We start from the raw sequence: 18,564 nt of genomic DNA, 5'->3' as shown, positions 1-18,564 counted from the left end.
TATTGATCATAATTATTCACTCCTTTCTTTATGAATAAAATGTTTCCCCTTCACCTCTGACCCCTATGAACTTTGGACTTGGACATCTAACTTGTTTTAGCCAATGGAATATTTGATATGCATCACTTCCAAACAGAATTTAAAGGAATTACAAGATTCTAAAAGTTTCTTAGCTCCTGTGCCCACTACTATCAGAAAAGTATGTTGTACATAAGGTTTTCCTCTAGTTTAAGTCCCAGAGTAAGGAGGAATATGGAGGAAATTAAGCCTGCAGTCTGGGGAACAATCACAACATCCAACCAGTAGCTGACAATGTGAATGTGAACAAGAAAGAGATATTTATTTTTGTGATCTGCTGAGAATTTGAGATTGCTTATCACATAACTGATATAATAACTAATATTTTGTAGGTACTATGTTCTATATACACAATATCTCATCTAACCAACACAATAATCCTATGTGTTAACATAGGAGAAAACAAGGACAAGAGAGGTAGAGTAATTAATACAAAACGCAGTGCTGTAAAATTTTAGTATCTGACACATCTAGCTTTGAAGTTAGATTCTGCCACTTATTGAATATAATATTATCGGCATAATATAATCTCACTAGAATTCAGTAGTACATAGAATAGAGAGAATGCTTAAGTTCTTCTCACTGCACCTCTAAGGGCTGTTGGAAGGATTAAATTAAATAATGTGAATGACTAAATGATTAAATAAAGAAGTATATCTTAAGTTATGTCACCTCTATATTAGACACTTAGATAAAAACTTGGTATGGGTAGTTTAGGAAGCATGTATGAAAAAGTGGGGAAAGTGAGGTGGAGAATGAAAAGATCAATAAAATGTTTAGGTTACTACTTGGGGAATGGGCTCAATCCCACTAAGGTAGGTATAAGTGGAATATGTCTCAGATAGTTAAGTAAGTGCCTGTCAGGCCCAACCCTTTCACAAATCACAACAACAAACCTCAGACAAAAACAAAACAAAACAAAAACAAACAACAATAAAAACAAACAAACAAAAACCAAGCAAAAACAGGAAAGTGAAGTCACTGGAAAATGAACCAAAAAAAAGTGAACAAGTGGATTCTGGAAGAATCAAAACTTGGAAGGACCAAAACAGGTGAGTTTCCCATCATTACAGATGTTAGTTACCCTGAGGGCAGGTTGAAATTAGCACCACACAGTGTGTCTAAAACTCTAGTATAAAGCAGTCTTTCCGGCCTAATAAATCAGACGATGGAATTTAGAACAGCCACAGATCCTGGAAAGTTGGGAAAGTGAGAGCTAAAAAAAGAAGAAAACCAGAAAGTAGGAGCCCTGAATTCTGTTTATAAACTCTGTTACAGTCTCTGAACCACTCGTGAATGGGGCAGACTCCAGTACCTCAGCTAAGACAAAAGGAATGAACAAAGATGAGCTTCTGCTTAAGACAAAGCGTTTACAGTTTAAGTCTGACCAATGTTCCACTCAAAAATATAATGAACAATTTTTGGAGAAACATAGAGTCTCACTACATAACATTCTACAATGTCCAAGACACAATAAAAAAATTGCTCAGTTATAAAGAATCAGGGAAGTATGACCCATTTTCAAGAGACAAGACCATTAAGCAAGACAAATTCCAAAATGATAAACATGCTCAAATTAGCAGACATGAATTTTAAAGCAGATTTTATAATTCTGTCCATTGAAATCAGAAAAATTCTGTATTAATAAAAACATAAAGAATCTCAGCATTAAGAAAAAAAACAGAAACTATTTAAAAAAAAAAAAAAAGAACCAGCAGGAAAACCATGAACTAACAAAAATGCAATTTTGAAAATAAAATTTCATTGGTGTGCTTAATATCATATTGGATATTATAGAAGAAAGAATAAGTAAACTTGAAGATAGGTCAATAGAAATTATCCAGTCTGAATGACAAAGATGTTTTTGTTGTTGTTTTATATTATCAAGTCTTTAAAAACTTTAGAACAATAACAGAAGTCTAACATACATGTATCAGAGTCCCCAGAGGAAAGCATAGAAAGAAAGGGGAAGAAAAAATATTTGAAATACAATCACCAAAATCTTCCAAATTTGTGAAAGACAAAAATGTACAGATTCAAGATGCTCAAAAGGAGAAATAAAAGAAAGCCACACCTGGACACATCATAGGCAAACTGCTAAAAAGCAAAAATAAAGAGTAAATCTTTAAAGCAGTCAGAGAAAAATGATATATTGCAACTATTTGACTGTGAACTATGAACAGAACTATTTGACTATGAACTGACTTCTCATCAGAAGCTGTAGACAGGGCACGTGGGTGGCTCAGTGGGTTGAAGCCTCTGCCTTCGGCTCGGGTCATGATCCCAGGATCCTGGGATCGAGCCCCACATCAGGCTCTCTGCTGGAAGGGGAGCCTGCTTCCCACTCTCTCTCTGCCTGCCTTTCTGCCTACTTGTGATCTCTCTCTCTCTGTCAAATAAATAGATGGAATCTTCAAAAAAAAAAAAAAAGCTATAGACATCAGAAGACAAGTAAAACAATGTTTAAAGTGCTGAAAGAAAAAAATACAGTCAATTCATTATTTTGTTTCAATGAAAATGTCTTTCAAGTATAAAGTTAAAAATAATATATACTTTTATGCAACAGAAAACAAAAAAACTATAAAAAATGTAAAAAAAATTCTGTGGGCTGAAAAAATTGAAACCAAGTAGAAACTTAAATCTTCACAAAGATATAAAGAGCTTTAGAAATTATTACAATGGATAGATATAAAAGACTATTATTGTTCTTTTAAAAACTATGACTATTTAAAGCAATATGATATTGTCTTATGCAGTTTATAATATATGTTGATGTAAACCATATGACATCTATAGCATAAGGGATGGAAAAGGAGGTAGTTAATTGATCTATAGAATTGTATGGTATGGTTTTTACACTTTTATGTCAAGCAGCCATATATATTTTTTATATAATATATGTTATATATATACATATATATAATGCGAAGAGGTCTAGCTAAAAAAATCAATAGATAAAATTTTTTAAAAGATTCAAATAATCAAAAAGAAGGTAGACAAGGAAGAACAGAGGAATAATAGAGGACACAAACAAAAAATAAACAATAAAATAGCAACTCTAAGTCCAAACACATCAATAATTACATTAAATGGTAATGAACTATTGGGGTGCCTGGGTGACTCAGTCAGTTAAGTGTCTGACTTGTGAGCTTTGTTCAGGTGTTGATCTCAGGGTTGTGACTTAAAGCCCCTCATTGAGCTCCATACTGGGCATGAGCCTACTTTTAAAAAAATGTTAATGAACTAAATACTCCAATTAAGAGGCACAGACTGGGGTGCCAGGGTGGCTCAATGGGTTAAGCCTCTGCCTTCAGCTCAGGTCATGATCTCAGCGGAGAGCCTGCTTCCCCCTTTCTCTCTCTCTGCCTGCCTCTCTGCCTACTTGGGATTTCTCTGTGTGTGTGTCAAATAAATTTAAAAATCTTTAAAAAAAAAAAAAAAGAGGCACAGCCTGTTAGAATGAATAAAAAAGTAAGACCCAACAATACCCTGTCTACAAGAGATTCACTTTAAATATAAAGGCACAGGTTGAAAGGAAATGGAAGGAAAAGTCATGCTGTGAAAATAATAATCATGAGAAGACTGAAGTGGCTGTATTAATACCAGACAAAATAGACTTCAAAAAGCATCCCACCAGAGAACAAAGAAGCTATTGTAGCAGACACTTTGGTACGCTCTTGTTCCTCTTCTCATTTCAGCTTCAGTCATGATAGAAACTTCTGTGTGTGCTGAATCCACCCCACCTCAAGCACTGGTGCCATGTTTCCCTACTTTTCTGCCCACTGCCTTCTAAAGCTTGAGAAGTTTGAGCAACCTACACATAGGCCCACCCCAAAAGTGTCGGGGAATTAATGTCCCTTGTGACAACATACAACAAACTAGAAGTGAGGATAGCAGATAATTATAGATATTACAAGCCTCCAACCTTCTGTCTACTTAGAGACAGGTCAAGCCTTCCTATCTACTCTTAAAAAAAATTCCCAAGTCTTCTATACTTTCTGGCTGTAGTGCCAAAAGGTGGCAAAAAGTGGATACTGATTCAGCTCCACTTTTTTTCTTTTCTTTCTTTTTTTTTTTTCCAAAAGTAATATAAGTTTAAATTTACCAACTCTTTATTCTTCTAAGGATCACTTCCACAAACCATAGCAATCTCTTTTCAGACTCTGCCACCCTTTAGCTATTTGTACATCATGTGCTACCTGACAAAGTTTCTGTCCTCTTTCATCAGAATCAGCTTTGAGTACAAAGATTCTACTCAGTTTACCTTGATTCCATTACCTTTTGATTAACACTCCCAACCAAAAGTCCCAAAGAAGTATAACATCATCTTTCATTCCCTCTTTAACATTTAATTTTATGTTGTATAGGATCTGGAGAATGACCATAAGCACAAACCGTACAAGAATTTGCAATATTTTCGTGACCAGTAGCCAACTTTAGTCTACTCAAGAATCTCTTCCACTCACAAGGAAAAGGTGTTACACTTCTTTTATTTAGTTAAAATTCCCTCTGCAAGGAAACATTCCTGCTTCAAAAGTGTTAATCTCCCTCTTCAGCCAGAAAAATGTAAACAGTCTCTTATCAAACATTTTCATGCAGGTGCCTGGGTGGCTCAGTCAGTTAAGCATCTGTCTTTGGCTCAGGTCATGATGCTAGGGTCCTGGAATTGACTCCATATTGGGCTCCCTGCTCAGCGGAGAGCCTGCTTCTCCCTCTCCCTCTGCCTGCTGCTCTGCATACTTGTACTCTCTATCTCTATCTCTCTGTCAAATAAATAAATAAAATCTTTAAAAAAAAATTTTCATGCATCTTACATTTTCTGGACCATAGTCTAATCCATCAAATGCATGAGTGTGTAAGCTTGTCTAGAATGACATGTCTGTGCTAGCAGCCACTAGGTCCTAAAGAAGTTCCTAGTGAGAATATTCCATCACTAATTTAAACAGGCAAACTTCACCAAACTCTACCTCACTCCAAGTTAATACCTGCATGTTTATACCTCATGTCTCAAAAAGTTTCCAACACTGCCAGGTAATTCCCACTAAAGTCATTCCTTACTATTACTTAATACAACTATCACTTAATACAAAAGAAACACTCTCTGGGTAAAGAGGATTGGAAGATATAGGCTTCCAGTTATGGAATATATAAGTCATGGGAATAAAAAACATAGCATAAAGAATAGAGTCAATGATATTGTAACAGCACTACATGATGACAGATAGTAGCTACACTTGTGGGGAGCACAGCATAATGTATAAACTTGTCAAATTACTATGTTGTACACTTGAAAGTAATGTTACATGTGTCGATTATACTCAAATAAAAAGAAAGAAAAAAAATTTTCTGATTTATGGTTCCAGAACATTGTAACAAAGGTAAAATCATTACTCTTGTACAAATATGTATAATAGATATGTATTTTACTTAACATATTAATTAATAAGCAAATGATTAAGGGTCTTTTGTGGTTCCATACAAATTTTAGAATTGTTTGTTCTAGTTCTATGAAAAATGCTGTTTGTATTTTGATAAGGATTGCCTTAAATGTGTAGATTGCTTTGGGTAGTATAGACATTTTAACAATATTTCTTCTTCCAATCCATAAGCATGGATGTCTTTCCAGTCTTTGGGTCCTCTTCAGTTTCTTTCATCAGTATTTTATAGTTTTCGGAGTATAGGTCTTTCACCTCTTTGATTAGATTTATTCCTAGGTATCTTATTATTGGAATGCAATTATAAATGGGATTTTTTCTTAATTTCTCTTTCTTCTGCTTCATTATTGGTGCATAGAAACACAATAGATTTTTATAGTTTCATTTTGTGTCCTGAGATTTACTGAATTCATTTATCACCGAAAACTTACTAGTTTTTTGGTGGAGTCTCTTGGGATTACTATATATATATTTTTTTTTAAGATTTTATTTATTTATTTGACAGAAAGAAATCACAAGTAGATGGAGAGGCAGGCAGAGAGAGAGAGGAAAGCAGGCCCTCTGCTGAGCAGAGAGCCCGATGCGGGACTCGATCCCAGGACTCTGAGATCATGACCTGAGCCAAAGGCAGCGGCTTAATCCACTGAGCCACCCAGGCGCCCCGGAATTACTATATATTATCTTTCATCTGCAAAAAGCGAAAGTTTTACTTATTCCTTACTAATTTGGATGCCTTTTATTTTTTTTATTTATTTATTTTTTTTTTTTTTGTGGCTTGATTGCTGTGGCTAGGACTTCCAGTACTATATTGAATAAAAGTGGTAAGAGTGGACATCCTTGTTGTGTTCCTGACCTCAGGGTAAACACTCCCAGTTTTTCCCCATTGAGGATGATGTTAGCTATAGGTTTTTCATATATAGCCTTTCTTATGTTGAGGTAGGTTCCCTCTAAACCTACTTTTTTGAGGGTTTTTTACCATGAATGGATATTGTACTTTGTCAAATGCTTTTTCTGCATCTATTCAAATGATCATATGACTCTATTCTTTCCCTTATTGACATCATGTTGATTGATTTGTGAATATTGAACTACCTTTGCCATTACAACCCAGGAATAAATCTTAATTGATCATGGTGAATTTTTTTTAATGTATTATTGGATTCAGTTTGCTAGTATTTTGTGGAGGATTTTTAAATCTGTACTCATCAGCGATATTGGCTTGTAGTTCTCTTTTTTTGTGGTGTCTTTATCTCATTTTGGCATCAGGGTAATGCTGGCCTCATAGAATGAATTTGGAAGTTTTCCTTCCTTTTGCCTTTTTTGGAATAGTTTGCAAAAAATAGGTATTAACTCTTCTTTAAATGTTTGGTATAATCCACCTGTGAAGCCATCTGGTTCTGGGCTTTTGTTTGTTGGGAATTTTTCAATTAGTGATTTCATTTATTTGCTGGTAATCAGTCTGTTCAAATTTTATTTCTTCCTGTCTCAGTTTTGGTAGGTCATATATTTCTAGGAATTTACTATTTCTTCTAGTTTGTCTGATTTATTGCCATATAGTTTTTCATAATATTCTCAAAATTGTTTGGATTTCTGAGGTGTTTGTTGTTACTTCTCTCATTTTTTTATTTAAAAAAACATTTGAGGGGTGCCTGGGTGGCTCAGTCGTTGGGTGTCTGCCTTCGGCTTGGGTCGTGACCCCGGGGTCCTGGGATTGAGCCCCACATCAGGCTCCCTGCTCGGCAGGAGGCCTGCTTCTCTCTCTCCCACTCCCCCTGTTTGTGTTCCCTCTCTCACTGTCTCTGTCAAATAAATAAATAAATAAAATCTTTAAAAAAATTTTTTTTAATTTGAATTACTGCTTTCTACAATGGTAGAGTTATGAAATAGCTCATTTAAAGAAAATAAAAGGTAAAAAACCCCGTAGAAAAAAGATAAGTTGGAAAGTATACTAGACAATACCTAGTATTCATTGCAAATAAACCCAGTAATCTCTTTTTTACCCATTTAAAAGATTTTCTCTAACAATCTCCTTTGTCCCCGTTGTAATCATAATAATCTCAAAAATTATTTCTGTACACATAAAAAGGAGCTAGTCTCATTAGTTTGTACCTAATTATTTGCACAGATGCAGCAAGTATTAATTACTCATATAGACCTCCATGAGATTTGCAAATCTACAATCATACAGTATTGAATAGTACTAAGACCACCATATTAACTTCTTCCTGGAAGTTTTCATAAGGAATCTTAGACTGAACTTCTAAAAGACTCTCTTTTGCTATCCTTAGACTATGAAACAAAACCCAGGAAATTCACTTGACCATTATACACCTGCAAAATCTGTAAATTTGGTGAATTTCTTTCTTGTGGTCCCAAACATTCTCTTAGGTTCCCAGCCTACGTAACCTTCCTTACCAACTATGACATGAGGTACTATAAAGCAGGCACCACGTCAGGTTTCTGTGAAGGGTTTGGTAGGCATTTCTTCCATAAGTAGTGAACTTTACTCATTTATTCTTAAGTAATTTCCACTCCTAACATGGGGCTCAAGAGTCACATGCTCTACTTGACTGAGCCCGGCAGGTGCCCCAAGAGGATGGATGGATTCTTTTTTTTTTTTTTCTTAAGATTTTATTTATTTATTTGACAGAGACAGAGAGATCACAAGTAGTCAGAGGGGCAGGCAGAGAGAGAGGAGGAAGCAGCCTCCCTGCTGTGCAGAGAGCCCGATGCAGGGCTGGATTCCAGAACTCTGGGATCATGTCTGAGCCGAAGGCAGAGGCTTTAACCTACTGAGGCACCCAGGCGCCCCAAGAGGATAGATTCTTATCAAATATATGCAAACAATATTTTTCCATGAAAAGTAAAGACTCTCAGTAAAGTTTTTTATTGCATTTTTTAACCTTATTTTTGCTTTGGAGATATAATTCACATACCATAAACCTCACCTTTTTAAAGCATATGATTCAGCAGCTCTGGACATGCACAAAGTTGTGCAACCATCACCACCATCTAATTCCAGAACACTTTCCTCACTCCAAAAAGAAACACCTTATCTATTAGCAGTCACTCTCCATTTCCTTCACCCCTGTCAACAATTAATCTATTTCTGCTTCTAAGGAGTTGCCTATTCTGGACATTTTACATAAACTGAATCATATAATATGTGGCCTGCTGTGTCTGACTTTACCACAATATTTACCATAATATTTTCAAGGCTCAATATGTTGTAGCATGAATCTGTATTTCATTTCTATGTAGCTGAATAAACAGTTGTATGGATATACTACATTTTGTTTAGCCATTCATCAGTTGATGGACATTTGGATTTTTTCTACTTTTTCACTATTATGAATAACACTGTTATGAACACTTGTGCCTGTAGTTTTTTCTGTGTAGTTGTCTTCATTTCTTTGGGGTGTATCCTTAGGGGTGGAATTTCTAGGTCATATGATAACTCAATGTTTAGCTTGCATTTCCAGACTGTTTTCCAATAATGCACCATTTCACATTCCCACCAGCAGTGTACAATGGTCCCAGTTCTTCTACATCATCACCAACACTTGTTATCATCTGTCTTTTTTATTAGATCCAGTGAGTATGAAGTGGTAGTATATTATGAGTTTGATTTGCATTTCCCCAGTGACGACTGGTGTAGAGCATGTTGAGCATTTTTACTGGCCATTAGTATATCACATTTGGAGAGTTGTCTGTTTACATGCTTCACCTATTTTTAATTTGTCTCTCTTTTAATTGTTGAATTATATGAATTTGTTAATATATTTTTGGTATTAGACCTTTATCAGATGTATGAGTTGCAATTATTTTCTCCCATTCTGTGAGTCATCTTTTCACTTTCTTGGGTCCTTGGAAGTACAATCATTTTTAATTTGATAAACTCCGTTTTAGGCATTTTAACAGGCTCCCCACTGACCAAGGAACGGGACACGGGACTTGATCCCAAGACCCTGGGATCATGACCTGAGCCAAAGGCAGATGCTTAATCAACTGAGCCACCCAGGTGTTCCATTTTTAACCCATTTCATAGCTTCTTTTCAGACCCAGATGTTATAAACGAAGGTAAATAAAATTCTCTTTCAAATTCTCACATATTAGAACAAACTGATACTTTAAGATTGCCTTTTTTACCCTTCTTATGAGTGTGCAACTAAGTTTTCCAGATGTTAATGACAAATGATATCACAGATTGAAGGCAAAAGAAATAGGAGAACCAAGCTATATATATTAGCCAGATAGCAAAGAGATTTAAAAAAATTTAAAATGGAACAACTCTTCTTCTTAATTTTTTTTTAATAGAGTTATTTTCATTAAATATGCTATTTAGGTTAACATGCAATCAGTTCAAGATTGTTATTTGCAAAAGAAGCAAATGTTTTAAAGATTTCTCAGTTTTAATTTCTAATATGATAAATAATGATAAATATAACCTGCTTAGACAAAAACTCATTAGTTTTCCTTATAAGTTTTCAAAATTTGAAAGGATCGAGACAAAAGGGTTTGAGAATCTCTGCATTAAGATAAAATTATATTCTTTATTTTAAAGATTTTATTTATTTATTTATTTATTTATTTGACACAAAGCCAGAGGGAAAGAGAGAAACAGAGACAGAGACAGAGAGCAAGCACAAGCACAGGGAGAAACAGGCAGAGGCAGAGGGAGAAGCGGACTCCCTGCTGAGAAAGGAGTCCAATGTGAGGCTCCATCCCAGGACCCTGGGATCATGACCTGAGCCAAAGGCAGCCGCTACCCAAATACCCCTATTTTCTTTTTCTTTGAAGACAAAAAAAATCCTCATAAACATTTATATTTTTCAGTCATCAGTATTCACAGTACAGTTTCAACCACTTACAGTAATTATAGCTTTTAACCAAAGTAGTCAACTTCTACTTCACATAAAGAATTGGAGGAAAGTAAATAATTGAAAACTTGTCAACATAAACAAGCATTGTAGCAGAATAACAAAGCTCATAAACATACATAACAACTTCTTAAAGCTAAACACACCATTAAAGTAGCAAATGTGATCACATTCATTAATTCAACCCAAAGATCTACCCTCTCTATAGCATATTAAGCGTATTAGCAAAAGTGCATAAATTTAATACAATGCTTAGTAACCAAAATTTCAGAATTGCTTCCTAGTTAGAAAGTACCACCTTACACCAGATAGAATGGACAAAATTAACAAGACAGTAAACAACAAGTGTTGGAGAGGATGTGGAGAAAGGGGAACCCTCTTACACTGTTGGTGGGAATACAAGTTGGTGCAGCCACTTTGGAAAAACAGTGTGGAGATTCCTTAAAAGATTAAAAATAGAGCTACCCTATGACCCTGCAATTGCACTACTGGGTATCTATCCCAAAGATACAGATGTAGGGGAAAAAAGGGCCATCTGTACCCAATATTCATAGCAGCAATGATCACAGTTGCCAAACTGTGGAAAGAACCAAAGTGCCCTTCAACAGATAAATGCATAAAGAAGATACGGTCCATATGTACAACAGAATATTATGCCTCCATCAGAAAAGATGAATACCCAAATTTTTTATCAACATGGATGGGTTCAGAGGAGATTATGCTCAGTGAAATAAGTCAAGCAGAGAGAGGCAGTTATCATATGGTTTCACTTACTTGTGGAGCATAAGGAATAACACAGAGAACTTTGGGAGCTGGAGAGAAGTGAGTTGGGGAAAATCGGAAGGGGAGACAAGCCATGAGAAACTGTGGACTTGAGAAACAAACTGAGGGTTTTGGAGGGAGGTTGGGTGAGCCTGGTGGTGGCTATTAAGGAGGGCACGTATTGTGTGGAGCACTGGGTGTGGTGCATGAACAATGAAACTTGGAACACTGAAAAAAAATTAAATTAAATTAAAAAACAAAAAACAAAAAATGAAAGTATTTGATATCAAGTGACTGCACAGAAATTAGGTTAATATTAGTTGAAGGGTATAAGCTACCTGAAGATTTTAGAAATTATGTTTAAACTGGCACACTCCAAAAAATTATTACGTATGTAAACGTTTGTCAAAAAATGATTCAATTTTATTGCACACAGATTTATATTTTTTATAATTTTAAACATTATAGAGGAGTAATGTTAGCTTATTTGTTTGTTGTATTGTGGGAATTTTAGGAACATTTGTTTTATACAGGCACTTATTTAACTCTGAAACTCAATCAGAACAGTTTCTTTAAGAGATTGTGTAATTTAACTTATTAATATTCTCCAGACATAAGAAAACATTTCATATGCCCAAAATGAGAAAAAAGTTCTTTCTAAATTACAGACACTCAAATAACCTGTCACATAGATATAGACACATAGCAAACTTATAGCTTAAGTTCCATGTGTAATAGTAAACACATAAATACAAAAATTCACCAGTACAGATATCAAAGAGCTGTACTCCTTCCCAAATTTCCTATCATCTGTCATTTATAAAAAATAAATTTATCATGCATTTACAGAGATTACCATACTATAAGACTAAATTCCCCCATTGCTGCCATCAATAGGGAATACTTAGCTATCATGACAAACCCCAAACAAAAACAAAGCACAAAATCTGCAGAGAGGAAAAAAATAGAGAAACAGAGTCAACCAAGTTAAAATTCTACTTTCACTTGAGATTATTCTGGGATCCATGAAAAACTGTACCTGAGCTTAAATAACCCATGAGGTACATATTTATTTATTTACCTACTTATTTATTTAAGAGGAAGAGAGAGCATGTGTGAGCAGAGGGGATAGGAGGGGCAGAGGGGGAGGGAGAAGGAGAAAGAATCTTGAGTAGACTCTGCTGAGTATGGAGCCCCACATGGGGTTTGATCTCACAACCTTGAGATCATGACCTAAGCCTAAACCAAGAGCTGGATGTTTAACTGATTGAGCCACCCAGATGCCCCAAAGTGCACTTTTCTATAGGCACTGGGTGTGGTGCCTATACTTGGCTTTGGTACTTGGCTTTGTCATTGGGCATCTCAATGGATGATCACCAAAACTCTTAAGGATTATTCTTTTTTAAGGTAAAATGACTATTGTACAAATAAAAATGAACACATATCAAAGATTTAACTCATTGATTAATGAGGGAGCCAGAAAGATCTTATAAATGACTCAAAGAAGAATCTAAAGAACAGACATATATAGGTCATCAAAAATGCTGAAATAATTTGTTAATAACAGATATAGAAGGGAGATCTCTCCACCACACAAAATTCATCTTTATTATTTTCAATTTCATCCAACTTACAACATTTAAAAGAGCTCTGTTAAAGACAATGAATGGTAACAGACCACTACAGCACCAGATAGCCTGGAAGGGTTCACTAAAGAATGTCCAGTATTCCATTGAAAAGATACTCGGTAATCTTTTTTCTTCCTTTTTTCCTCCATTCCAAAATCTTTCACAATTTTGCCTGACCACTCACAAAATATCATTAAGACCATAAAAACCAAAAAATTGTATTTAATGATGTGGAAAGATGTTTACTATTATAAAAATTAAAAAAAAAAAAAAGGAAGGACCAAAGATGGTTCCCTAAAGTAAAAAGGACGTGGGCATAAAGAATATGTATATTTTGTATATATGTGAATGAAATACCTCTGGAAAGATTTTAAATACCAACACTATTGGTTGCTTCTGGCAAAAATAACAGATGACAAGAGATCAGTGGTGAGAAGTTTTCTGATATATCCACATATATATCTTTTTATGTTTTTGAATTTTGAAACATCAGATTATATTTTTCAGTCAATAAAGTAACTTTTTAGAAGAAAAAATAACATACTTCCACATGCAAAGTAACCACAGAAACCTCCCTCTACTTTTTAGTCTCTTTTCCTTACCTACTCCCTAATTCTTTATTCTTTATATCTATTTTTCCATACATAAAGCATGATATGACTAAATAATCACATTCTTAGAATTCTATTTTCATTAAAATTTCACAGCAAAAACCTTGAACCTAATAGTCAAATCTTAAGAATAGCTTGATGTCGAAAATGATAAATTTTACATTATGTGTATTTTACCACAATTTTTAAAAAAGAAAAAAAATACCTTGAGTTTTCTGGGCACCAAGATGATTCTTTTCCCTGTAATAAGTCCGGACTGTGTCTCTCTATAACAGACAATTTTGCCAAACCCAGGATGTGTGAGGAGCACAGGCATATAAAGAACCCCAGGGTGGGCTGTAAAGAGAAGCATATTAGAGCAGATCAATCCACCTTTGTTGAATGAATTAACAAATTACTTCTGATCATCATTTAGCACTGTTTCCATATTTTAAGAGTTTGATTCTTTGATCCAGTGTTTATCCTACTTCTCAATCCATCAGATAGAGATCAATCTGACATAAGCCTGGAGATGTATCCTCTTGGATTCCACCAGGAGGGAGAAGTATTCAACTTGTTCCTGTTATAGCAGATTAATCTGAGAGACTGACTTACTCCTGTCTCCTGCAAAGATTAGGAAAAGTTGCTTGATCCTCCAGGAATTCTTTCAAAATTCTGTGTGTACTTCTCATGGTTGTAACCTCTCCTTCTAATTTGGTAGCAAATGCTGCTTAACCTAAAAATATCAAAGGAAGACAAAGAAAATGTTTTCTCTCCTCAGAGACTTCCAAAAAAACACAGTTATATTCTAGCAAATTCTTAAAACACTGAGCAAAAAACTTAAAACACAGAAATGCACCCCAAAAGATGTCCAAATGCAACATTATATTCAAATAGTACAACTCTGACACCAAGTGGTAAAAAAAAAGAAAAGTATAAGCTCTGACTAAAAAATGCTGAGCTGGTATTTGGGATATTTGGTAGACCAAATAATTTATATAGTCATTGCTATGTTACCGTTCGAGACTCATTGTCAATACCATCCTCCAACTAATCATTAAAAAAAAAAAAAAAATTAGCATTGCTCCCTAGAGGTGCTGTGAGAATTAAATAAGTTAGTAAAAGAAAAAGAAAACTCTAATGCCTGGCATGCAAGTACTAAATAAATGTTAACTCTGGTTATTGACTAATTTTATGTCTACTAGATGATAGGGACACTAGGCAAGCTGTCCTTGTACCCAGGGTACAGGAGTGTAGAAGGAAAACAAGCAAAAAAAAAAAAAAAAGGAAGAGTTAATAGGGTCTATGATAAACAGGGTTAGTAGATGTATGGAAGACACACAAAAGGGAGACATCAATTCCTGTCAAATGTTTTCTCTAAGTATTGCTCCTTCCTCAGATACAAACTTTTAACAACTGTATTAGTAGTCTGTGACCCTAGTCACTGGCCGTGAACTATTGACCCAGTGTTGGACACCTGTCCTGAGGTGGAGCCCCTCAATATTTTGCTTCTATAAATTAGCACTTGAAATGTCTATATATTCATTAGTCTGAGATGTCTGCTTGAGTGAAGGATGTAAAATGTGTGGTAAGGTGGTCATATGTACAGAGAAATAGGAAGTCTGCTTAGAAAGAAAAAACAAAAAGAGAGGCAGAGATGAGAAAATCCATGTGTCTCCATAAAAATAGAATTTTCTTTTGAGGAACAAGCTGCCTAGAGTCTCAGCTCTTCGTTCATGATTGGAAAATGGTCAGAGCTACACCCTGCCCTTGAATTTTAAACAATATCTTTAAAATATATTTGTACTCCTTGCTAAATCTTGCCCTAGCAAGTTTGTTACTTTCCACCGAAATAATCTTAGCTTAGACATTGGATAAACTCGGACTTAACTTCCCATCCAATATGTTATTGAATAATTCTGTTTAAATATTTGGGTACCACCATTACGTAATATAATTATATACTATTGGTCAAATTTTGGTTTTCACTAATGGGGTGGCTGTATTTTTGTAGGATGTAAAAGCCTATCAATCTTAATTCTTTGATTGTGAGGAAAGTATGTATGTAAACCTACAGACCCAAAAAAAAAAAAGATCATTTGAATTTAAAATTTTATAAACATTGTAATTATTTCATAATATATACATATCAAATCGCTGCATTGTACACCTTAAACTTACACAATGTTATATGTCAATTTCATCTGACTAAAGCTGGGAAAATTTTCATGATAAAAAACTAAAAGAGGGGGTGCCTGGGTGGCCCAGAGGGTTAAACCTCTGAGTGTTCTGGGATCTCAGAGTCCTGAGATCAAGCCTGCTTCAGGCTCTCTGCTCAGTGGGGAGCCTGCTTCCACCCCTCTCTCTCTGCCTATTTCTCTGAGTATTTGTGATCTTTGTCTGTCAAATAAAATTTAAAAATCTTTTTTTCTTAAGATTTTATTTATTTATCTGACAGACAGAGATCACAAGTAGGCAGAGAGGCAGGCAGAGAGAGAGAGAGGAGGAAGCAGGCTCCCTGCTGTGCAGAGAGCCCGATGCAGGGCTTGATCCCAGAACTCTGGGATCATGTCTGAGCCGAAGGCAGAGGCTTTCACACACTGAGTCACCCAGGCACCCCAAAACTTAAAAAATCTTTTAAAAAAATAACTAAAAGAGGTAAAACATAAAAGTAAATAAATTTTTGCAAATATTTACTTAAACATTTTCCTGGTTGATTAAATTACCATATAGGCAAAGTGTGAAGTTTATGTTTCACAAGCATGACAATAGTAAGGTAAAACTGACAGAAAAAAATTCATCTGGTGTAGAGTAGAGGTCAAGTAAGGAAGAGTGCTATATTTCTAGCAATCAGTTCTCCACAGCTTATGCATGTGCACCCCATGGCCATTAAATTTAAGAAGAAATATAAATCAAATTTTGGAAAGTAATCTTTAAATTTAGGACACACAGAAAGTTTTAAGAAAGAAATCATCTAAAGTACCACCACCAACAGATAATTCCTTTATTTTTCTGCTCAAATATAATTTTTACAGAGATCATAATAAATGCACAAGGTTTTACCTTTGCCTTTTCCTTAATAACTTGTGAACATTCTCTTCATTGAAGGATGGAAGGTAGTAGGAAAAAGAGAAGTTGACTATAGAATAGCCTTGTTCAGCTACACCAAGGACACCATTTTTAAGATGCTCTTATGCTGTCCAAAAACTTTTAGAGACACAAGACTCTAGCCAAATATGGTGCCTACACACACACACACACACACACACACACACACACACACTCCCCTATGTCATGCCTAAATAGGGAAAAACAGTTAGGGTCACAGTTCTGTGAACAGTTTGCTAGCTAAAGAGGAGAAGAAGCAGAACATATCAAACCATTGTTCTATTCTAAGCTTGGGTTACTTTTATGAGTTCCTCAAATATAGGGCCATGTTTTATGTTCATATCCCCCAAAAGCATCTATCCTAGGTTTGTGTAAATGTTAAAAGAAATGCATATTCTCAATTCAGAATAAAAGACACCTTCAAGATATCTACCCAGGTCCCTCAAACCCTTCACATCTAGGTATGATCAGCTAGAATTTCTGTTCCACATTCTTTGTGAGTCCCTAACCTTCCTCAATTCTTCTACATATCTGTTAGGGAGCGTTTTGTTCATTGTCATCTCTGTTTTGATGTTTGTTTCTTCACTGATCCTGCTTTGCACCAAGAACACTCAGGTATGAAACTCAGGCTTTTACTCAATTCAAAGCACATACCACCACCCGCCACCCCCAAAGAGAGAGAGAGAACATTTATTTAGCAAACTTTTCCTGATTCTAGTAAAATTACAGAGGATTGAGAGACATGTGTCTCAGGAATGATTTTCTTAGTATAGTAATCCCCCTGTTATCCATGGAAGATGCGTTTCAAGACCGCCAATGGATGCCTGAAACCACAGATGGTACTTAATCTGATCCACACTATGTACATACTACACATACATACAATGTTTTTTCCTATACTTATGTACCTATAGTGAAGCTTAATTTATAAATTATACACAGTGACAGATTAATAACAACTAATAGGGGCACCTGGGCAGCTTAGTCATTAAGTGTCTGCTTCAGCTCAGGTCATGATTCCAGGGTCTTGGGATCAAGCCCTGCATCAGGCTCCCTGCTTGGCGGGAAGCCTGCTTCTCCCTCTCATGCTCCCCCCCCCCCCCGCTTGTTTTCCTTCTCTTGCTGTGTGTGTCTCTCTCTCAAATAAATAAATAAAAGCTTAAAAAAATAACAAGTAATAATAAAATAGAACAATTATACTGTAATAAATATTTGTTTATGTAATAAATATTTGTGAATGTGGTCTCCCCCCACTCTCAAAATATATTTTTTAAGTTTTATTTATAATCTTTACATCCAATGTGGGCCTCAAACTCATGACCCTGAGATCAAGATTCAAATGCTGACTGAGCCACCCAGGTACCCCTCAAAATACCTTATCGTACTGAACTCATTGTGCTCCTTGCCATGATGTGAGATGATAAAATGCTTACATGATGAGACAAAGTGAGGTATATTGTGGTGCATTGTGATATAGCCTCAGGCTACTACTGACCTGACTTTGTCAAAAGCGAGATCACCTACTTCCAGACCAGAGCTGACCAGAGAAAGCAAAACTGCAGATAACAGGGATCTACCATGTTAACAGAAATTCAAATAGCAAATAATAGACATTACTGTTCATAAAAGTCCTTTTAAGGTTATACTGGTAACTTTTCACCAGTTGTTTTATTCTTTTTCTTTTTTTTTTTTTTTTTTTTTTACTTATTTGACAGACAGAGTTCACAAGTAGACAGAGAGGCAGGCAGCGGAGGGTAAGGGGGGGGAGCAGGCTCCCTGCTGAGCAGAGAGCCTGATGCAGGGCTTGATGCAGGGCTCCATTCGGGGCTCGATCCTAGGACCCCGAGATCATGACCTGAGCCAAAGGCAGAAGCTTTAACCCACTGAGCCACCCAGGCACCCCCAGTTGTTTTATTCTTATCATGCCCAGCCTAAAGTCATTCTCTTTCATTTCTATCTTATTTCTCAGTTCTTTCTTTCCAAGTTGTCCCAATGATGTGGAGAATAAAGGTAAAAGTAATACAGAAAAAATTAAACTTCCTTATAACTTACAGCCTCTGACAAGTACTTGTGATAGGCAGGG

At 35.6% G+C, this 18,564-nt stretch overlaps 1 protein-coding gene across 1 annotated transcript in view; it reads right to left on the bottom strand.

The window, feature by feature from the left end:
- The window catches only part of FILIP1 (filamin A interacting protein 1), a 272,425-nt gene that overhangs the window by 214,127 nt on the left and 39,734 nt on the right, over window positions 1–18,564 (bottom strand). Inside the window, exons 2-3 of the mRNA XM_082730273.1 lie at window positions 13,989–14,109; window positions 13,600–13,730 (exon numbers count right to left, since the gene is read on the bottom strand). Of these exons, the coding sequence (XP_082586399.1) occupies window positions 13,600–13,710 (111 nt within the window). The 5' untranslated portion in view covers window positions 13,711–13,730; window positions 13,989–14,109. The remainder of the gene's footprint in view (window positions 1–13,599; window positions 13,731–13,988; window positions 14,110–18,564) is intronic.

Source organism: Mustela nivalis (assembly GCF_964662115.1).
Source record: "Mustela nivalis genome assembly, chromosome: 5".
Classification (NCBI taxonomy): domain Eukaryota; kingdom Metazoa; phylum Chordata; class Mammalia; order Carnivora; family Mustelidae; genus Mustela; species Mustela nivalis.
The sequence above is the reverse complement of the archived record's forward strand: the minus strand, read 5'-3'. Positions and strand labels throughout refer to the sequence as shown.